At 38.0% G+C, this 23,833-nt stretch overlaps 1 protein-coding gene across 5 annotated transcripts; it reads left to right on the top strand.

Moving 5' to 3' along the window:
- Positions 1-23,466, top strand: GORAB (golgin, RAB6 interacting). Of its 5 annotated transcripts, none has more exons than XR_014053441.1 (7): positions 1-151; positions 8,327-8,675; positions 10,861-10,962; positions 13,493-13,633; positions 21,091-21,439; positions 22,190-22,276; positions 22,902-23,466. XR_014053441.1 is itself a non-coding variant. In XM_081489527.1 (7 exons), the coding sequence occupies exons 1-7, from the start codon at positions 16-18 to the stop codon at positions 23,007-23,009; spliced, it is 1,254 nt and encodes a 417-aa protein (XP_081345653.1). In that variant the 5' UTR covers positions 1-15; the 3' UTR covers positions 23,010-23,466. The 5 variants fall into 5 exon arrangements, 4 of the variants coding, with proteins under 4 accessions (XP_081345653.1, XP_081345657.1, XP_081345655.1 ...); XM_081489527.1 differs by having other exon boundaries at positions 22,208-22,276; XM_081489531.1 differs by lacking the exons at positions 22,190-22,276; positions 22,902-23,466 and adding an exon at positions 6,958-7,049 and having other exon boundaries at positions 21,091-22,003.
- The last annotated feature ends 367 nt before the right edge of the window (positions 23,467-23,833 follow it).

Genomic DNA, 23,833 nt, shown 5'->3' with positions numbered 1-23,833 from the left:
AGGGGAAGAACCCGGATGTGCCTGGGTAGTCGTGTTGGCAGTCCGGGCTCCGAGGTTTGGGGTACTAAGCGTGCTGGCAAGCCAGGGCGGATGGCGCAGGGTTGGGCCGGCTTCTCTGAGGAGGAGCTGAGGCGACTAAAGCAGACTAAAGGTAAAGGCATGGGTCTGCAGAGCTTTAATTCTTTGATGTGTTGAGGGAAGGGGCGGGGCTGCAGTTTTTGAGCGAAAGAGGGCGGGGAAAAGGGTTACCTGTGTTAGGGAGAGGGAGCTGTAAGTCGTAGGACAGGATTGAGGGGGCTCGGGAGCTGGATTCCCTTGGAGCCACGGCTGAGGTGGCGGTGGGGGTGTATGGCAGTCCCGCGAGACTGAGATCTACTTTTTAAAAAGGCATCTATTTCAGGGGTTGACTTTTTCCTAGGAAAGGAATGGGACTTGGGAGAGGAAGTGACCTGTAGGAGGCTTGCTGCACAGACCAGTGGTTGGAGGGTTGGGGTCAGAGTAAAGGAAGGAGGGGCACACATCGTATTAGAGTTAAATTGTGGTGTATTTATAGAAGCAGACTGTGATTGGGAAAAGGAAGCACAGGGATCTGAATAAATGCAGAAAGTTGCAGTTTGTCATGATACATCTGGAGTCTTGCATTCACTTCTGGTTGCCAGGTGATTTTTGCAGTTCCTTCCAATTCTTGAGAAGTCAGCAAACCAAAAGGGTCTCTGAGAGATTAGGTGTGAAATGTATAGTTTTGTGTCTACCTATCAATCTATAGACGTGCACATCTACTGACTTCAGTGTAAGCTAAAATTTTGTGCTTGCCTCTCCATCTTTATAGTGTAATCACTAAATGGACTTTTACTGTTTTGTTATTTTTTAATGAGGGAATTAAGTTTGCTGATATTTGGTGAGAAACTCGTATGCTTTGTGATTGAAATTTCATAAAGTTGTGTATAGTGATCTTGCTAGTGCACGCTACTTCTGTGAGTTTACACTGCTCTTGGTACTATAACTTAGACATTCTGGGGGAAAATTAATAATCCCTTCTATGCCTTTTATTAGAGTGTGTGGGAAAGTTGGATGTTGCTCAGGTCAGCTTGTTTGTTTTTAGCATGGTGGTGAAGATAATCTAGGCCTGAGGAGTGGAAAAGGAAGTAAATTTGTAATGTGATAGCAGTGTAGATTATATGGATCGGGAAAATTTTGACTGATCCAGAGACCTTTAAAAGCTGAATCATAAAAGTTACACTAAAGTTTGTAATTAACTGACATTCCTGGTACTAGTACCCTGCTTCTGATCTACTCTAAGTTAAGGGGGGCAGCTTCTGCGTTAGGGATGCTGATATAATCAGAGTTTTATCCCTGCCTTCAAAGAGCTTATAGTCTGCTGAGGAGACAAACTATAATATAATGTGATAGTAGATGTGGTACCAGCCAGAACTTGCTACAGAATTAACAGGAACGTTACTCTGCTGGTGGTTGGATGGAGCTTGGTAGTATTTCACAGAGATTGTGTGTTAGTAGAGGTGAGTTTGCCCAGGGAAGGAAGACTTAATGCTAAATTGAACACTGGATTCATTATTTGAAAGTACATTTCTAAATATCTCCATAATTTGGGATAGAGAGGGGATGAAGGACCTTAACTTTAAGACCTAACATTTCACTGAGATGTTAGAACATAGACACCAACTAGTCTTTGACTATCTTAAGAAAATATCTCAGCATTTTGTGTACTCAGCCAACCACAGTGATTGGAAATAGTACATCTCACAGCTCTGCCTCTAAATCTTTTTGTCTTGGATTTCTCATTTGTAAAACTAAAAGAGCTGTATCTTTAATTTTTAAGGCTCCTTCCAGCTCTTCTCCAGCCTTAAAAATATATTTAAATAATCTATGAAGATGGGGTTGGTTGCCAGCAAAAATAAAGACAGCAATCGTATAGAGAAGCCCATATGGGCATCTGGGAAAGTCAAAAATGTTCCTAATACTCTTGTTTATATTGTTTATAATATTAAAAAGCTGGGAAGCAGCCCTAGTGTCCATTAACAAGGTAGTGGATAAATAAATTGTGGTATAATCATCCACTGGGCTACTATACAGCTAGTGGGAATTGAACTACAAGCCGCGTGTATTAGCATGTATAAATTTCATAGACTTAATATGTGAAAAGAGCAAATTGCAGAAGAATATATACAGTCTGCTACCATTAATAGAAGCTCAAAATCATACAAAGCAGGTATATTCATTTAGGAATATAGGCAATATATAAAGAAAATTAAAGGAATGAAACACAAAATTTAGGATGGTGGGAAGGCAAGGGAATATGATCAAGAAGGGGCAAATACAGTTTCAAAAGTACTGATAATAGTGAAGTCAGGTTAAGCCAAGTTAAGCTGCAGTAACATATAGCCCTGAAATATCAGTTGTTTGAAATAGTAAAGGTTTATTTTTCACTCTAGTTTCATGTCTAACATGGGCTGACAGGTGATTGTTCCATATAGCTACTACACACCATGATTTGGTGCTGTCATAGTTCACTGTAGCGGGAGAAGATTGTGAAGTGAGCATTGGCAATAAATGCTTCCATCAGTAGAAGATCAATAGACTCTTAGAGAATATTCTCAATAGAGTATTATACAGCGTTAAAATTAAATGGCTACAGCGACATGAACAACATGGATGAATAATGGCAATATCATATGAAGTTAAAGAAGATTATATCCTGCATGACACTCTTTATATAAAGTTAAAATAACTAAATAATATAACATTTAAAAGAAGTATTTGTAGACACAGTATGACATAAAAAGCAAAGGAAGAGAATGATCAACATATGATTCAAATGATGATTGTCTTGGGTGGAGAAAGCAGGGCTTAATTAAAGGATGTAGAACAAAGATCACACACTCACCCCACTGGCTTGATTTAAGCCAAAAATGTTTGTCTTTTCATCCCCTCCCCCCTTTTTGGATTATCTAATCTTAAAACTTCTTTTAAATTAGTACTGGGGAAATTATTTCTGGTTCACTTCTCTTCCCAGTATATTCCTGTTGCCTTTTTTTTTGGATCAGACCTAATGCTAGTTCAGCATTGAATTGTAAGCATAAGTGTTATGTCACTCCTGGGTCAGAGCAATTAATTGCTAAACCAAGTGCTTCCTAAGCTCTTTTCTCACCTGCCCTGGGGGCTAGCAAACACTGACTGGGCAGTCAGCCTGGAGCCCTAAGAGGCTGATCAGCAGGAAGTCCCTGCTGGCCTTCAGTTGGCACATGGCGTTAATAAGAAATAAACCTTTGTTGTTTAAAACCACAAAGTTTCCAGGGTTCTTTGCCCCTATAGCATAACCTAGATTTTCTTGATTGATACAGTTCTCTATATTTTACATAAAAATCTGAATTTTTCTAGTGAAAAATCAAAATGTCTAGTAACATGGACCTAAATTTTTTAGTGACAGCTGCCATCTTTAAGGGCTTCCCTGGTGGCTCAGCTAGTAATTAATCTGCCTGCAATGCAGGAGACCTGGGTTTGATCCCTGGGTTGGGAAGATCTGGAGAAGGGAAAGGCTACCCACTCCAGTATTCTGGCTTGGAGAATTCCGTGGACTGTATAGTCCATGGGGTCGGTTAGAGGTGGCTAATGGATTGTCCTCTTTACTTGTGCTCCCAGTTTACCACAGCCTCCTTGATACTTGCAGCCCCCAAAAAAAGTATGCAAAAGAACATGTTCCTTTTTTTCCCCCTAATTCTTCCTAAAGACTTAATTTTTCAAGAGCAGTTTTAGGTTGATGGCAAAATTGACAGGTAGATACAGAGGTTTCCCAGATAGTCCCTGCCCCAACAGGTACATAGCCATCCCCAGTATCAATGTCTTCCACCAGAGTGACACGTTTGTTGTAACCTTCATTGACCCATCATAGTCACCCAAGTCTGTAGTTTACATTAGGGTTCACTCTTGGTATTATACATTCCATAGGTTTGGACAAATGCATGATGTCATGTATCTGTCATTATAGTATACAGAGTATTTTCACTGCCCTAAACATCCTCTTTTCTCTGCCTGTTCATTCTCTTCTCTCCTTAAACTTTAGCAATTACTGATCCTTTTACTGTCTGCATGGTTTTACCTTTCCCAGAATGCCATATTGTTGGAATCACACAGCATATAGCCCTTTCAGATTGTTTTCTCTTTCTTAGTAGTATGCAGTTAAGGTTCCCCCGTGCTCTGTGTGGCTTGATAGCTGATTTCTTTTATTTTTAGCTTTGAATAATATTCCATTGGTCTGTATGTACCACAGTTTATCCGTTCACCTACTGAAGGACATCTTGGTTGCTTCCAGGTTTTGGCAGTTATGAATTAAGCTTCTATAAACATCCATATTCAGGTTTTTGTGTGGATATGAGTTTTTATCTCATTAAAAATACCAATGGCTGAATCGTATATTAAGAAATGTTTAGTTCTGTGAGAAACCACCAAACTGTCCTCCAAAGTGACTATCATTTTGCATTCCCACCAACAATGAAAGAGTTCAGGTCACTCCACATCCTCACCTGCATTTGATGTTCTCTTTGTTACAGATTTTTGGCCATTCTAATGGTTGTGTAGTGGTTCAGTTCAGTTCAGTTAAGTCTCTCAGTCGTGTCTGACTCTTTGTGACCCCATGGACTGCAGCATGCCAGGCTTCCCTGTCATCACCAACTCCTGGAATTTACTCAAATTCATGTCCATTGAGTCAGTGATGTCATCCAACCATCTCACCCTCTGTCATCCCCTTCTCCTCCTGCCTCCAATCTTTCCCAGCATCAGTCTTTTCAAATGAGTAAGTTCTGCACATCAGTTGGCCAAAGTATTGGAGTTTCAGCTTCAACATCAGTCCTTCCAATGAACACCCAGGACTGATCTCCTTTAGGATGGACTAGTTGGATCTCCTTGCAGTCCAAGGGACTTTCAAGAGTCTTCTCCAACACCACAGTTCAAAAGCATCAATTCTTCAGCGCTCAGCTTTCTTTCTAGTCCAACTCTCACATCCATACATGACTACTGGAAAAACCATAGCTTTGACTAGATGGAATTTTATTGGCAAAGTAATGTCTGTCCATCCTTAAGGCGATCAGTCCTGGGTGTTCATTGGAAGGACTGATGTTGAAGCTGAAACTCCAATACTTTGGCCACCTCATGCAAAGAGTTGACTCATTGGAAAAGACCTTGATGCTGGGAAGGATTGGGGGCAGGAGGAGAAGGGGACGACAGAGGATGAGATGGCTGGATGGCATCACCAACTCGATGGACATGGGTTTGGGTAGACTCCGGCAGTTGGTGATGACAGGGAGGCCTGGCGTGCTGTGGTTCATGGAGTCGCAAAGAGTCGGACACGACTGTGCGACTGAACTGAACTGAATGTCTCTGCTTTTTAATATGCTGTCTAGGTTGGTCATAACTTTTCTTCCAAGGAGCAAGCATCTTTTAATTTCATGGCTGCAGTCACCATCTGCAGTGATTTTGGAGCCCCAAAAAAGAAAGTCTCTCACTGTTTCTGTCAGATCCCCATCTATTTGCCATTTGCTATTTGTGTAGTGGTATCTCGTTTTAATTTTCATTTCCCTGTGGTATATGGTTTAGATTCTTTTCATATGCATAGTTGTTATGTGTATATCTTCTTTGGTGACAAGGTATCTGTTAAGGTTTCTGGCCCATTTTTTAATGAGGTTGTTTTCTTATTGTTGAGTTTTACGAATTCTGTGTATATTTTAGATAGCAGTCTTTTATTAGATGTGTCAGTCGCAAATGTTTTCTTCCAGTTTGTGACTTGTCTTCTCTTCCTTTGACATTGTCTTCCACAGAACAGAAGTTTTTAATTTTCATCAAGTACAGCTTATCAGTTGTCTCTTTTGGTATTATATCTGAAATTCACTGCTATACCTGACATCTAGATTTTCTCCTGTGTTGTCTTTTAGAAGTTTTATAGTTGAGTTTTGCATTAGGTCTGTGATCTATTTTGAGTGAAATGTATAAGGTCTCTGTGTCTAAATTGATTTTTGTGCCATTTGTTGAATATTTTTGTTCTATTGTATTGCCTTTTCACCCTTGTCAAAGATCAGTTGACTGTATTAAAGTGGCCTGTTGCTGGGCTCTCTGTTCTATTCCATTGATCTCTATTCTATTCTTCTGCTAATTCCCACTGTCATGATTACTATAGTTTTATGGAATGGAAGTCGCTCAGTCGTGTCCGACTCTTTGCGACCCCGTGGACTGTAGCCTACCAGGCTCCTCCGTCCATGGGATTCTCTAAGCAAGAATACTGGAGTGGTTTGCCATTTCCTTCTCCAGGGGATCTTCCCTGACCCAGGGATCGAACCCAGGTCTCCCGCATTGGAGGCAGATGCTTTAACCTCTGAGCCACCAGGGAAGTCCATAGTTTTATAGTAAGTATTAAAGTCAAGTAGTGCCAGTCCAACTTTATTCTTCAATATTTTATTGGTTATTCTGGATCTTTTGCCTCTCTATATATACTTGAGAATCAGCTTGTTAGTATCCACAAAATAACTTGCTGGGATTTTAATTGGTATTGCTCTGAATCTATAGATCAGTTTAGGATGAACTGACATTGACATCTTGACAACGTTGAGTCTTCTTATTCATGAATGTGGAATGTCTCTCCATTTGTTTAGTTGCCTGATTTCATTTGAGTTTTGTAGTTTTCCTCTTACATCTTGTACATATTTTGCTAGATTTATATCTAAGTAATTCTTTTTTTGAATGCTAATGTAAATGTAACTGTGGTTTTTTTATATCAAATTCCACTTGTTCATTGCTGCTAGGAAAGTGATTGGTTTTTTATGTTAATCTTATATTCTGCAACCTTGCTATAATGACTTACTAGTTTCAAAAGTTTTTTTGTTATTTGTTTAATTCTTAAGTGACCTTATTTGTTGTTTGGGAGTTTAAAAATTAGCATTTTTAATCTCATAGGTAGGTTCTGTGAAAATACAAAATAAAATGGAAGCTGCATTACTGACTTTCAGAGGGATATTAATAATTCCACTAACAAGTATAACTGAAAGGTAAGCAGGCTCAATGATATTTTCTGATGGTGTGAATAAAGATCAGTAGCCTAGAATAAGTTTCTGTTGCAAGATATAGTACACTACTTTGTGTTTCTGGCTAAAGTCAATAGTAATAACATTTTACTTTTGATTATATGTCTTTTGAAAATATTTTATTTTCATATTTCATTTAATTCTTACACCAACTCCTTGAGTTAAGTAAAGCAAGTAAATTTTCAACCAGTTTGACAGATGAAGAAACGGAGGTGTAGAATATTAATAATCAATTGCCTTGCCTAAAGTTACTGAGGTGGAGAAAAGCAACAATGGAAATTTGACTCCCAAGCTTTAACTCTGCTTTTGGAAATTTAAATAATAAGCTTATGTTGTTTCAGAGGTCATTATTAGGTTTTACAAACCCTGTTTAGTTTATTTACAAAAACTTATCAGTTTCATTTCCTGGGCACTTATTGGAATATATCACTTATTGATCTTAAGTATAGTGTGAATGTGAATCCGAGTCTCCAGTTGTCTGACCTACAAGGTTAATACTGGTATGGACAGTCCAAAAAGTACATTTAATTACTTTCTTATCATTTAATTCATAATACTTTTTTAAAAAGACTTCTCTCGATTATTTTGTCTTCCTCTCTTGCTTTGCTCAGGCTGCTATTAAAATTAGCTTGCATACATTGATTAAAGACTAACTGAACTTTGGGGAACATAGGCCCAGGCTGTTTGGAAGATGAAAGGAAACAATTTAGGGTTAACTAGCATCCCTAAAATTAAAAGACTTCATTCGGTAATACTTTGTGTATTGTGTCTACCTATGTATCAAATTACTCTAAGATCTGTTAAAATTTAAGAAAGGTGAAGCCCATTTGAAAAAAGCCACCATTTTATTTCAGAAGAACAGACAGAACCATCAGTCAAATTTAAGACATATCAGTGAATTCATTTGTCTACCAACTTCGGTCAGACTAGATTCTTCTGACAGCAAATCAGGGTGAAACCTTGCTTTGTATTCTAAGGCCTAACTCACAAAGAAATGGACTTCCTTAAAGATAAATTGAGAAGTAGGATAGTTTTTGTTAAATATTAGCAGTGTGATCAGAAAACTGTCAAAATCAGCAGGAAGATGGCAGTTTTTCCCCTGGGATTTTAAGGAAGACAAGGGAAGAAAAACCCTGCAGAATTACTAGAGTTTAATGTTAATGCTTTATTTTCTTAGAGAAGTTATGATTATTTGCTGCTCACACAAAGGAATTTTTCTCCATTCTCTTTTTTATATATAGATCCGTTTGAACCACAGCAGCGTCTCCCTGGGAAGAAAAGTCGACAACAACTTCAGCGAGAAAGAGCCCTTCAAGAGCAAAGTCAAAAATTTGGACTTCAAGATGGGTCAACCTCATTACCTCCAGAGCAGCTGCTTTCTGCACCAAAACAAAGATTTAACACTCAGAAACCATGTTCTTCTCCTCCTTCTCCCTTTACACTCACCTCTCCTGTTGGTGATGGAAAACCACAGAGTACTGAAAGTCAACAAAAGGAACTGGGACTTAAGAATTCCCATGAAGTTCACAAAAATGCTGAGGTTCTGCCTCCAAAACCAGATTCCCAATTGGAAAAAAAGAAAGTGGAATTGTTAGTAAGTCTATATATCCATGAGACTTTCTTTCCATTTTACTTTTTTTTTTCCCCATTGAACTTTGAAGAAATACAGTTTTAATATTTTGTTTGTTTGATAGTCTAACCTAGAAATGTGATGAATAAACTGTTGAAAAATAGCTACTACCTAAATATAAGTAGCAGTATTAAGCATTTTATATGTTTTATGTTATTTAGTCTTCACAACAGTCTTAGGATGCATGTTCATTGTCTTCACTTTACGGATACAATATCTTAGAAAAGATACTGTATTCCCAAAGTGAATACCCTGCCAATAAGTAATAGAGTTGGGGTTCACATGCAAGTCTCTGGATCCAAAGTCTGTGCCCTTTACACTTACCAGAACCAGTTCTTATATGTATGATACTCCTCCCCAGATTGAACCCATTCTTTCAACTTTCAGATAGCATCTTCATTGACCCAGAAAAGGGTGCTTGTGAAGAGACATGAAGGAAGATCAAAGGAAAGAATATTGGGAATTGAGAGGACAAATTAAATGATTAGTCATTAGATTTCTTTATTTGTTGTATTGGTATTAGAAACCACCTCCTGAATTTAGTTTATCCACATTCTTGTGAAAATTGCCATTCTGTGACTTGTGAATTCTTATAATCAGTTTTTTTTCTATTATATAACTTATGTATGAATAGCCCTTCTTTGTTTCTCCTGATTTACCACTCACAGGGAAGAAAGAATAGTCTCTGTTTCTGTTTTCCATGTTCTGAGTCACTCTTTTTCAAAGTTTTGTATGTTTTATCTAATCTCAGCTCTTTTTCCAATCTCTGCTTATCCAGATTCTCTACTAAGTTTAAAGTGTTTCCTGCCCACCAGGGTTTACAGCCAAGAAGTCATTTTGACAAGAGATATAAAGCCATATGAATTATGGAAGCAAAATTAAATGTGCCTACATTTAATGTCTTAAATGTAGTCTACTCTCATAGTCCTGAGACAGGTGGTGGTGGTGGGGTAAATTGGAAAATTGAGATCGATTGTCATTAGGAAAATTATTATTATCATTTTAAGTACTTGAGAAAATTTTCATAGAAGAAATGTCATCTCGGGAATGGTGTTGAAAAGGAGAAATTCTGAGGCTATAAGAGGGGGAAAGGAAAGCTATATATTAGAGAATGGTCAGAGATGTCATCTCACTTTTCTCAAAGAGGCACACAATAGCCCAGAAAATAGTAGAGAATTAAAGAAGTATGAAGAAGGGCTTGGAAGCTGAAGATGCCTGTCTAGTGAGTTTCTTGACCCCAAAGGGGAGATGATGCTCTGATGAAACCGAGAACATTCAGGTGTCAGTGCTGCGAATCATTTGGCAGTGGGTGCTGGTTTGAGCTGCAACTAAGATATCTGGGGAGGAGAGGCCTGCAAACAGTAAAAATGACCAAGGACCAATGGCAGCACTAAGGTGGAGGTTGTAGGAATAAAGAGAAAAGGATAATTTTGCAAGTGGTTACTAGGTCTCAGAGGGAGATTTTTGATACAATGGCTATGAGAAATGACAGTAATAGGGACAAACAGCTTTGTCATTACCTTGTTTAATTCGCATTGACATTAAGTTTGTGAATTTACAGAAAATTTTTAATGTATTTCAGAATTGGATAGATTGGAAGACAATTCATGTTTGTAGATCTTTGGAGTTTTTTTTGAGCCCAGCGTTCAAGTCTTATTTCGTAGTGTTTCACTCTTTAAAAAGGAGAGCTAGAAAGACGTGAACAAATGAAAGAAAAATATATGAAATAAACATTGGTTATTGTTTGTTATAGAAAACTCTTAAAAGATTTGACATTAGCTATAGAACAATTTGCTGTGCTATCTATTTTGCATATAATGCATGATTAACTTAAACAAGTTTCTTTGTACTCCTAAAAAATGCGATAGTACTCTGGCTTCAAGTTTGTGGGTTTCTAGATTATATACGTATAATGGATTTCAAAGGGCCAATTTATCAAAGCCTTTACTTCAAATCATAGTCTTTGTTCTTATTAGAACAAAATAATGAACTGCAGATGGGTTCTTTTTAAGAGAACTTTGGGGGGAAAAATATATATATATTATTATATATATAATCTGGTTGATTGAATTTTATACTTAGAAACTGAGACTGGCAAGGTGTGGAAAAGTATAAAAAGCGCATTTTTATACTTTTGCTCCCAAGGCAAGAAAAATCTCGTTGGGAAGTCCTCCAGCAAGAACAGCGGCTAATGGAAGAGAACAATAAACGTAAGAAAGCTCTTTTGGCTAAAGCTATTGCAGAAAGGTGAGGCACCTGAACCAGGAGAGGTTGTTTGTAACCTGTAATCAGTTTTGTCATGTTCTGTATTTATTTTCCTATGTCTGTTCTAATAAATGACATTTTCTCTACAGTCATTACTTTTAAGACCCATTAAACAAATTATGCTTTACAAGTGATACAGAGATTCCAGTCTTAATTTATTAAGGAAGGCTTTTAAAGCATAGATTATAGTGTATTTATGAATAAATGCAGTTAAAACTTAAGATCATCATCAGTGTTTTTTTAGTTTTGACCAGCTACATACTCAGAAGGGAGCAGTAAATAGCTGTTGATATAAGTAAATTGGGCTTCCTGCAGTGTAGGAGACCCAGGTTTGATTCCTGGGTTGGGAAGATCCCCTGGAGAAGGAAATGACAACCCACTCCAGTATTTTTGTCTGGAGAAATCCATGGACAGAGGAGTCTGGCGGGCTACAGCCCATGGGGTCGCAAAGAGTGGGACACGACTGAGTGACCAACACTTTCACTTTCTTTCTTCATAAGTAAGTGAGCAACAAATGCAGGTTTTAATTTTGACCTAAGCCTTAATCATCTGACATGTAGAGGAATAAGATTATTCCAAGTAAGTGACTTATACTCCCACAAATCTTAATTGTATTTTTTATGGCCATTTTTCTTAAAATTTTATCCTGCCCCCACTGATAAAAGATGCTTGATATAACTTAACTTTATCCATGACTCTAGGTCGCCCTTATGAGCACTGTTATATATTGTGTATGATTCTGCTTTTCTCTCACCTTCAGAACCAGTTTGTCAGCAGTCCCTTTTCCCTTGCTGCATTGTACGGGCCTGGAACAGTAACATTCCCATTTGAGCCACTTTCCCATCCCTTACTCACTCTTCCCTTTTAGTTTATAGTTTCTGGTATGCTGTGGCCTTAGGAAACCAAGCTCAGTCAATAAAGCGGTGTTTGAGAATAGTGGGAACTAAATGCCAACAAGTATTCAGTGGTATGTTTTTTTTCTTTCAGATCTCCAGAAAAGTCTGGCAGAACTATTTCTCATTAAAGCTAGGGTATGTGTCAGGGGGAGAGGAAGGCATAGGGCTGGAGAGAAAGGTAAGTAGGTATCAGAGTAATTCAGGATTTTATCTGACAAAGGGATGTATGTATTTAAAACTAATGATTTTTTTTCTCTTACTGTACATCTTGATCTTTCATGAAGCATAGAAAATTTCAACTTGACTTACATTTCAAGAAGGAAAACAGTGTGATTATTGAAATGCATTTTAGTAGTCTTCAATTTGGAAGAGGTTAGGGAGGCTGTTTACTGGGGATTTTACAAAAGGATTTACAGGCTCAGTACTTGATTTTCTTTATATGATTTTGATTTAAGACACCACTGCTATAGACAGAAATGTAAGAAAATGTAACCTGTTTAGATTATTAATAAATGGACAGTGGATCATTAAAGCATGTATGCTCAGTTTTGTCCCACTCTGTGACCCCATGGACTGTAGCCCTCCAGGCTCCTATGTTCCTGGGATTTCCCAGACATGAATCCTGGAGTGGATTGCCATTTCCTTCTCCAGGGGATCTTCCCAACCCAGGGATCAAACTTTTGTCTGTTGCCTCTCCTGTTTGGCAGGCAGGTTCTTTACCACAGAGCCACCTGGGAAGCCTGAATCATTAATATTTGAAATAAAATCACTTGGTTAACTTTTGTAGACAGAAAACAAGAGTAAATGCATAATGGAGTAGAAATCAAGTCGCAGTATGGTGGTTTTGTTGAGAGTTTTATTTTCTTTTGAGAATGTGTATGACATTTTGAAACGAGTGAAATCATGATTAAAGGTTGGCTTTGTATTTGTTTATTGATTCTGAGGCAGATTATGTACTTGGGAGTGATGAGAGGGCTGAGGTTGCCCTTAAACAAGGGGGCAAATAGAGTGTTTGGTTTTGAGCCCTCGAAAAAATTCTGAGGACCTGTAGTTTTGCCTACAGAAGAGGAGTCAAAACAATAAAAGTTTGAAGAAATGAGTCCTAAAAATTAAAACCACATAGATGTTCTCAGACATACAAAGAAATGATGTTTAATGCTGGTATCTGTTCTTGGTGTCCACTGAGTATCAGACAAATGAAAATGGGCTTTGCAAGAAGAGTTTAAGGAATTTGAAAAGCTGTGTTCGATACTCTAATATATCCAGTTCTCTATACAGGTACATCCTTTTAGTGCTTAGGGAATGAATACAGACCTATGAGTGAATGATTTATTGTTATTTTTTTTAATATTACTTTTTCTCTCGTGTCTAAAAACAATATATACTAATAATAAAATTTGGAATCATAAGAGGAAACAGTGCAAATGCAGTTTTGGAGATATACCAAAATATTTACTAGCATTAGTTTTATTTCAGTTTTTCTGGTTTTTTTCTAGTTTTTAAAAATTATATACTATAATCATATTGTATATACAGTAGGTTGGTTTTTTCAGTTGTATGTGGACATGTGATTTTAAAATATTTTTATTTTTCCATTCATGTTCCTCATTTTATAGATCTAAAAGAACTCAGGCAGAAGCCATGAAACTGAAGAGGATCCAGAAGGAGTTACAGGCTTTAGATGACATGGTGTCAGCTGACATCGGGATCCTCAGGAACCGGATTGATCAGGCCAGCCTTGACTATTCATATGCTCGGTGAGTTAGGAGTCTGATTTAATTAATGTATATTGTTAGCTGGGCCAGAGACATTTGTGTATATCATCGTTAAGCCTCATAACAATATTATTAGGTGCTGTACCTATTCCAGTTTTCAGTCAGCTCGGTCACTCAGTCATGTCCAACTCTTTGTGACACCATGGACTGTAGCACGCCAGGCTTCCCTGTCCATCACCAACTCCTGGGGCTTGCTCAGACTCATGTCCATCAAGTTGGTGATGCCATCCAACCATTTCATCCTCTGTCATCCCCTTCTCCTCCTGCTTTCAGTCTTTCCCAGCATCAGGGTCTTTTCCAGTGAGTCAACTCTTTGCATCAGGTGGCCAAAGTATAGGAACATCAGCTTCAGCATCAGTCTTCCCAATGAATATTCAGGACTAATTTCCTTTACGACTGACTGTTTTTTTCTCCTTGCAGTCCAAAGGACTCTCAAGATTCTTCTCCAGCACCACAGTTCAAAAGAATCAATTCTTCAGCGCCCAGCTTTCTTTCTAGTCCAAGTCTCACATCCGTACTTGACTACTGGAAAACCATAGTTTTGACTATATGAACCTTTGTTGGCAAAGTAATGTCTCACTTTTTAATATGCTGTCTAATCAACTTATCTCCTTCTTGAAGTCTTCATTAACTCTTAAATCTGCCCTACTCATTAACCTTGTTATATCCCTGTTAGAGGATTTCTTGCTTTATTTATTTACATTTTAGTCTTTCCTGCTAAGCCATCAGCTATTTAATATTTAAAGTCTGAATGACTTGCTCCAGAACTCTATATTATTCTAACACCAAGTCTGTGCTCTTTCTTTAAGAAATTTTGATTATCTGAGATGGTCTAAGGATTAGTCTAGTTCTCATTTCAGTTTTCATCAAAGAAAAGATCTAGTTTATTTTTTAAAGGCCTTTGAGTATTTTAAAGAAAATACCACTCTGTATTGAAAGCTTGATGTTTTTGTCTTTTTTCTTTTTCGATTATGCTCTGTGTAAAATGGTTTGCTATCACATGTTTCCTTGGTTTCAATGATTGGCATTTTTTTTAAGAGAAGAAATCATCATTGCATGTTCTCAAAACAAACTAACACATGTAAAGAATTACATGAACTTTGCAAACAGATAAAAGAGCAAAAAAATTAAGTCCAATTTCAGGGTTTTCAGTCTTTTCAACATTGCTTTAATCATCCTGGTTTGTCTTTTTTCACAAAGGAATGCTGTGTTAATGACTCAGTTTTGCATCTTTCTCTGTAACAGTAGAAATCAATCAGAATGCCTCATTAGTCCAGGGTAAACCACAGCATCAGAATGTTTATATAACAATTTAATAAAGCGGAAATGCTTGATTGTGGTTTTTAACTCACTGTTTATTGTTTAAGAAAGAGGTTTGTGGTGTCCTTGTGATTTTTGTAATTGTTGTTTGACCATATGCTATTAGACCTAATGGGTTGCTTTTATTAATTAATGCATAAATTAATGCCATCAGTAGCTGATAACTGGTGGTTCCATTTCTATTAATAAGATCATTAAGGAGGTAACCAAGATTTTATTAAGATTAAACTAAGCCTAGATTTTTAGCACATTTTTCCTCTGTAACAAGTTTGCCAGAGGAATGTTTTTATGCCTTTTTAGCTCTTTAAATGACTAATTCTGATTATTCTGGATGTCTCAACAGAAAAATCATTTGATCATGTTTTAATTCTGCCCTAGGGGAGGGATGGAGAAATGCCTTTGCACATTGAACATTATATAAGAAATGCCATTGTTTTAGCCTTCAGAGAACCACAAAGAAGGTGAGATTGCTGGTTAAAGGAGACAATATCCCACAGTATATGAGTATTTTTTCATGACATTTTTGTACACTTTATATAGTAAAAAGATTTTACATGATAAATTATTGCATCTCTTAACAAGCTAAAGATGACAGTTTGTCATGGTACTAACACTGATATAGATGTTTGTGAATATCCTTATTGTATGTGTGACATTATTTTTAAAAACATAAGATCTTGAGTTAAGTCAAAGAGAGCCATAGACAATTTAGCCTAGAACCAGGGCTGTATTTAGCCTAGAACTAGGGTCATGCAGAAAATGAAGACAACATTTTCTAAATTTACAGCTGTGGTTGTTAGGCAATTATAGATTGGTGATAATAGTATTATGGTCTAGACTTCTACTGAAGGTAATCCCCAGGGTAGGCAGTTTCATTGGTTCTGTGGGAGATTTCCTTGACTTTGTTTAAATAAAAATATTGTTCTGCCCACAAAAGGCTCTTCTATATAAATAGGCCAGAATTCACCTTAAAGCTGGTTCCTGTAGAGCAGTGTCAGGGTAGACACCTCTGAAAAGATGACACTTGGAGTGAGCCAGCTGGAGAGTTGTCACGGCTGCTGCTGTTCACAACTGTGATTACAGTGCTGCCCTGTGCTGCGCAGACCAGCTTATAAAACTGAGAGTGGCTCCCTGTAGAACTTTTCTTTAACCCTCAGTATACTGGGAAAGATTGAAGGCAGGAGGAGAAGGTGACGTCAGAAGATGAGATGGTTGGATGGCATCACTGACTCAGTGGACTTGAATTTGAGCAAATTCCGGGAGATGGTGAAAGACAGGGAAGCCTAGTGTCCTGCAGTCCATGGGGTTGCAAAGAGTTGGACACAACTGAGCAACTGAACAACAAAATACCAGGAAAAACAATGTTCGCTATTTGCCTTCCATGTTTAATAGACACTTCCATGTGTATGTCCAGACACGCACACACACACACACACACACACACACACACACACACACACACACACACAAACACACACACACACACACACACACACACACACACACACACACACACACACACACACACACACACACAAATGTTCTCAGTTGCTCAGTAGTGTCTGACTCTTTGGCAACCCCAGGGACTGGAGCGCACCAGGCTCCTCTGTCCATGGAATTCTCCAGGCAAGAATACTGGAGTGGGTTGCCATTCCCTTCTCCAGGGGATCTTCCTGACCCAGGGATCAAACCCAGGTATCCCACATTGTAGATGAATTCTTTACCGCTGAGCTACCAGGGAAGCCATATTGATTTGGTAGGACTGCCATAACAAATTATGGAAAAGTCAGTGGCTTAAAACAATAGAAATTTATTCTCTTGCGCTTCTGGAAACCAGAAGTCTGAAATCAAATGTTAGCAGGGTTGCTATTCTGTCAGAGACTCCAGGGAAGAATATATTGTCTCTTCTGGTGTCTTGTGGCTGAAGATGTCCCTTGGCTTGTAGCTGCACTACTCAGTTCTGGGCCTCCAAGGTCACATTGCTTCCTCCTGTTTTCTCTTAAAACTTTCTCTACCTCTTCCTCAAAAGGAAACATGCGGTTGCATTTAGTACCCAGCTGGATAATCCAAAATAAATTCCTCTTAAAATCTTAAACTTTGTCACGTCTTTTGCCATTTGAAGTAAGGTTCACAGATTCTTGGGAATAGGAAGCGAGTATCTTTGGTGGGTCATTTGTTAGCCTGCCACAACATGCATCTTTTGATTTGTCTAATAATTGCAAAATGGTGGCTCAGATGGTAAAGAAGCTGCCTGAATCCAGGAGACCCGGGTTCAAACCCTGGATCAGGAAGATCCCCTGGAGAAGGGAATGGCTACCCACTCCAATATTCTTGTCTGGAGAAGTCAATGGACAGAGGATCCTGGAGGGCTACAGCCCATGGGGTTGCAAACAGTGGGACACAACCAAATGACTAACACTTCCAGGTTCAATAACTGCAGATGTCTTCCTCTGTAAATTTTCTTTGCTCTTCTGGGTAGAAAATGAAAAATAATCCTCACTTGTGTTTAGTGAAAGCTAAGAGCAGATTATAAGTATGATGTTTCCAGTCTAATTTTATACTTTATTGAAAGGTGATGTAATACTTTGGCAAAACAGTAAGGAAACTAAGCAGTTCATTATTGTATCATCCTTTTAGGTCATTCCATCATTCTCTGTTTTCTTATTATTTTAATTTTTCAGCATACATGGGAATAATAGATGAGTAATGAGGAAGTAATTCCTAGGGTGAGGAAATGACAGATGTTTCAAAATACAAGAAAAACTGTATTTCAACAATCCCATAATGTATCTTAGATTTCTAAAAGGGCCCAGTGGACTGATAAAGTAACTGTAACATATAATTAGTCTATTTTTCAAAATATTATAAGTAAGTTTTCTCTTCGTTCTCTGGAAAACTTCTAAGAAAGAATAAAAATTATATGTTGATACTTACAGATAGTTAGAACTGTTCAGAAAAGAAACTAAAGAACTAAAAGTTCTAAGAAAACTTTTAGTTTCAGTGGGACCTAATGCATGGCAAGGGTTAATGGTGTTTTTAAAAATTTTCAGGGATACTGAAACCAAGAGATAGTTTCTAGAATCCTTTAAATAACATTCATTAAATCATTCAAGATTCCTTTCAAATAACAAAATGATTCTGTAATTACATTTCCAGTTCAATTTGTCTTACTGTATTATGTATAATGCTCTTATTATTCTGTTCCAAAGTATGTCTTCATAGTCTGATTTGGTATTATCCACCTGACTCCCAGACTTGTAGTGCAGTTTGTGAAGCTAATCAATATTTTTTGAACATAAATCACCGTAAAAAATATATATATATATGTATATATATATATGTGCATGTTTCTGGCCAGAGGACTTTAAATAAATAAACAAAATGCAGAATCTTCAATGATTTATTCAGAGTTAAAGATCAGTGGAAACCTAGGGACCAATTTGCAAATTTTATTTCAATTCAGCATTCATGAGCCTAGTCAGTAAATCTTTACTAACTGACTTTGACTGGCTGAGGCTGACCACAGACTTGCAGAGAAGAGGGGCTTGAGTCAAGGGGAGGGACAAGATACATATACCTCTAGAGAATGTTGTCAGAGCTCTTAAGCTTGATGAAAGAACATTCATAGGTAGGATATTATAAAATATGGTAATAGGGATCCAGATCCCCAGCATACCCTCCTTTGTAACAATTCTTTTAACATAGGGGTAGTTGAATAACAGCTTGTTCTCATTCTTATATTTACTAGATGACAGTAAAAACATTAAATGTGAGAAATAAACATTATGTAAATATGTTTTCAAATATAAACCCTAAGTTCTTAAATTGTACATGTTTAATTTTAAATATATGTTTGTGTGCTTAGTTGCTCAGTCATGATCCCATGGACTATAGCCCACCAGGATCCTTTGTCCATGGGATTCTCCAAGCAAGAATACTGGAGTGGGTTGCCATGCCCTTCTCTAGGGAATCGTCTCCACCCACGGATCAAACCCAGGTTTCCTGCATTGTAGGCAAATTCTTTACCATCTGAGCCACCAGGGAAGCCCAGATACATGTTTAGTGATATACTAACAGTACTTTTTAATTCTAGTGCTCTGAAGAGGAAGTTCTGTTTCTTGAATGCCTACCAGGCACTGGGCTAGACACTTGCCCTGTTTTTTCTTCTTAATGCTTAGTTAACACTCCTATGAGGTATTATTATCATCACCATTTTATAGACAAACCAAGACTTAGTTCACAAAACTACCCCTGCTCACCATACTGGAATATTTAGTCACTGCATGCCTTTTTTTCAGCCCCTCCCACTGGAACCTGGCTGTGTTTTGTTTTCATGATGTTGAGCCTGGGGCACACTTGATAACAAAAATGGGAACCCCAGAACATTTAATCCATAAACTGAACTGAGGGGCCTGGCATGACCTGGCACTAAGGGTTCTGTTTAAACTGATATAAGTCAAGCCAAGCCAACCCAGCCAGAAGAAATTTTGGAACATGGAGGGATTGATTGAAGAGAATTTGATATCACACAGCTGGTGGCCATATTGGGCTGTGAATATGATAGGAAAGCCTAAAAGAGAGAAGCTCTGGCTTCTGACCATTGAATAGAAGAGCCCTTTATTCTGATGACATTCCTGTGAGATTGCCTCTTATATCCTGCAATAAAACCCCCTCTGTACCTGAGCTAGTATGACTCAATATCTGTTCATCACATCCAGAAAAGGCTTTTGCCAAAAGACGTACACACATTGTAAACGGCAAAGGTAGGTTTTGAACCCTGGGCTCTCTAAAAGCAAGGCCTTTTATTTATTTATTTTTCACTGTATTTCCTGAGACAGAGACTCTTGCATAAGGAGATAATAACCTATTTCTTTTTTGCCATAACTCTAGTACTGGAAATTACTATTACATTGACTAAGGTAAAGGCAGGGCTTCCCTGGTGGCTCAGCAGTAAAGAATCTGCCTGTAATGCAGGGGACCTGGGTTCGATCCCTGAGTCGGAAAGATCCCCTGGAAGAGGGCATGGCAACCCACTCCAGTACTCTTGCCTGGAGAATCTCATGGACTGAGGATCCTGGCAGACTACAGTCCATAGGATCGCAAAGAGTTGGACACGACTGAAGCGACTGAGCATGCACGCATGCAAGGTAAGGCAATCATAACAGATAAGGCAGCATAGCCTTCACAACTGTTAGTAGTAACTGAATAGAATAATTAGTTGGTAGGTTGGGATCAACCTCTTCTAGACAAAAAGAAAAGCGACACATTATATGGAAAGGCAAACAAAAGGGAGATCGTAAATTGACATCCTCAGTAGAATTACCCTGCATCAAATAAGACTGGCATTATCTACCTATGGAGTTTCTATATATGTAAAAATAACTGACTTTTCTTAGTAAAAGTCTCACAGTAGTCTGTTGCAGAGTGGACAGAGTGAAAACAACCTGGGGCTTCTCAACTGGGGGCAGTTTTGCCCCTTAGGAGACATTTGGTAATATCTGGAGACATTTTTGGTTCTCACAGGCAATAGGTGCTACTGTCCATGTCTTTTTCCACCAAAAGGTTTCTCCCTTTTCTAATCCATTTAGTCAAGAGATACAGATTTTTCTGCTTTCTCCATCTCTTACTGTTTTACCTCTCATAAATTTAACTGGCTGTATGCTAGAGCTGGCTTGCCCTGGTTCATGAGAGAGTTTGTGTATCTCTTCCCAGTTCTGCATTCAGGGATATCACATCGGTAGCTTGAAACTGGCCATGGTAATCATATTTTTGCTATAGAAACTGACAAACACTACATATTAGGGCTTTCCCCCACTGGAGCTAGCACACCACTGAATTAACCTTTCAGCCTGGTTTCATTCAGGCATAGCCTTGGAAAGAGGAAATGGGTACAGGAAAGTGGGGTTAGGTTAGGAGAGTCCAGATGTGCATGTTGTGGAAATTTCAGCAGCAGTACCCTACTTGGTCTAACATGTAGACAGGTGTTTGTAAAGTATTAATAGCCAAGTTTTCGTCATACATCATTTTTTCAGGTGTTGGAGTTACTTACTGTCTCTAGCCCTCTGACTATCTCCTTCAATAGCTAACTAACAGACCAGTGTTTGTATCTGCTCCTACAGGAAGCGGTTTGACAGGGCTGAAGCAGAGTATGTGACAGCAAAGCTAGAGCTGCAGCGCAAGACTGAGCTTAAAGAGCAGCTCACTGAACACCTTTGTACGATCATCCAGCAGAACGAGCTCCGCAAGGCCAAGAAGTTGGAGGAGTTGATGCAACAACTGGATGTGCACGCCGACGAGGAGACTTTGGAGCTCGAGGTGGAGGTGGAGAGACTGCTGTGTGAACAAGAAGCAGAAGCAAGGAAACAAGTGGTTCATTTAGAGAGGTCATTTCAGCCTTCTGGGGAGAGCATGACCTTAGAGTTGGCTAAAGAGAACAAAAAGCTTCAAGACCAGGCTGCTTCCCCAAAGGTAGACGAACAGGGGGAAAACTCCAATAGCATTGCCCTTCTTGATCCAGAACAGCCAAACCAAGAGGTTGAAACTACTGTAAAAGACATTTCAGCTTCTCTCATCACGTGAAGTGTCCGTGTTTGTTCTTTAAAATTAAATAGGGTTTTCAGTAAACTTTCTGTTGTAGATTGTGCCATGACCTCTGATAAATGCCCCTTCAAAACAATATTAATTTTTAAATCCATTAGTTTTAGTATAATATGTTTGAAGGTTCTAGAAAAATCTCAGATTATGATAGTTTTTTATATGGGGGCATAGTTCACCTTGATTTTAATCCAGGTCTTCCATTGTATCCTTATTACTGGGTGAAAACAAGTGATTTAAAAGGATGGAAGAAAAACTACATTTTTAATTGTTTTTTCAGACCAGGTGAATACAGAAATGTAAAGTGAAAAATGATAATCAGTACCTAATGGAACTTACTTAACTTCTCCTGGGAGAAATGTTGGAAATGAGAGTTCTGTTTCATATAATCAATAAAGAAACATGTGGAAAAGAGAATGAGAGACAAAACTAACAAAAGTACTAGGTTGAATTATCTATTTGAATCTTACTCGTGTAAAATACAACTTGGAAGTTATAGTTTACAAAAAGTACCAGACACCTTGTCTGTTGATATACATGCACACACATACAAACATAGATATGTATAAATATACCACGGTATATATAATTGTACTATTAATATATTGTCTCTTTTCTAATCAGCACGTTGCTTAAATTTAGGCAGTGAAAACCCTTCTACAGGCTGAAAATAATACAGAAAACCTTACTGCTACTTTTGATTATTTAAAGGTGATATATTTTTTTTTCTTAAAGTTACCTGTATGTGTTTTATATGTTGGATATAAATTATCCTGTCGTAGAACATTAAAATTGTTAAAATGATGTTTTTTTATTACTTCAATAATTTGTTAATTACCATCACTAATACTTGACCACTACATTGTACTATATGTGAATGTGTAACCATCACATGAAATTATGATCTATTTATCAGAAATTCTGAAAGTACAAATATTAACATTTTAAGGCTTAAAGAACTATTATAAAAGAAGATAAGGACAAATGTAATATTGTGTCCATTATAAGTTCTGAAAAAGTTGAGGACATCCTATTCTAAAATGAGTTTATTTAAAGATATTACCTTCTAGTAATGCAGGTGAGCTTTTTATATTATGTAATTTGAGTTGAATTTATAGCTTTCCATTACTGACTTCTCTGAACAGAAACACTTAGATAGTTGGTATTTTATTAATGAATTACATACATAAAAACTCAAAGCTTCATTGTTCAAAACACTTATTTTTCTAATGAATAAATGATTCTAATGCATTTATAATGTGACAAGTTTAAACAGCTGAGTGTGTATTCTTAAGCACTTTGTGGCAATAATGCATCCTGTTTGTTCACGTGGTAGGGGCTTCCCAGGTGGCTCCGTGGGACAGAATCCGCCTGCCTGCGCAGGGGATGCAAGAGATGTGAGTTCAGTCCCTGGGTTGGGAAGATCCCCTGGAGGAGGAGATGACAACTCGCTCCAGTATTCTTGCCTGGAGAATTCCTTGGACAGAGGAGCCTGGCAGGCTCCTCATGGGATTGCAAAGAGTCGGACATGACTGAGCGAGTGAGCACACACAGTCTAGTTCTCAGTCTATACTTTTACTTAAAAGTACAAGGAGGAAGGAGAACCGTGAAATAAATGAATTGGATGGGACCTCAGAGATGACTCAGTTTAATCGTCTTATTTTACAGTTGAGGAATTTGAGAGTCAGAGCTTTTGCTTACGGCATGCTGGCCAACTTGCTCATATTAAAGTGCTGGTAAAGTTGCAGTTTTAAACTCGTGATATCTCTTACGTATGTAAGGCCATGAAGCTCACTGCATTCTTCCACTTGAAAATTTTGCTCTATAACATATTCAGGTTATTTGTATTTGTACGTGTGAAATGCTTTCAAATATGTCTATAAAAGTTCCTGAAACCATTATTTTACCTTGCTTGACTTTCCCAGGGTGGTATCCAAGTGCTCAGGTGATGATATAAGTGACAAAGTTATATTGCATCAGTTTTGTACAAGGCAGCTGTCTCCCATGTGTGAGAGGAACACAGCAAATGAATGAGAGTGGGGGCTTATTGATATGAGGACCACATGCACTGGCTTTTCCAGGATAGCCCTGGTATCTTTTAAAATCATAAAATACATTTGAAAGGCATTTGATATATGAATTCAGAAATCCACAATAATTGTTATTTTCTATGAATGAAACTGTTGGCTCAAAATTACTGCCATGAGTTTACTGGGGTGCTTCATGGAACTGTTCCTCTGGTGGTGAACTCCTTTTCCTTCCACTGCT

The sequence above is a fragment of the Giraffa tippelskirchi genome, chromosome 5, assembly GCF_054371585.1.
Source record: "Giraffa tippelskirchi isolate mGirTip1 chromosome 5, T2T-mGirTip1v1.2.pri, whole genome shotgun sequence".
Taxonomy (NCBI): domain Eukaryota; kingdom Metazoa; phylum Chordata; class Mammalia; order Artiodactyla; family Giraffidae; genus Giraffa; species Giraffa tippelskirchi.
Note: the sequence above shows the minus strand (reverse complement) of the source record. Positions and strands in the feature narration are given on the sequence as shown.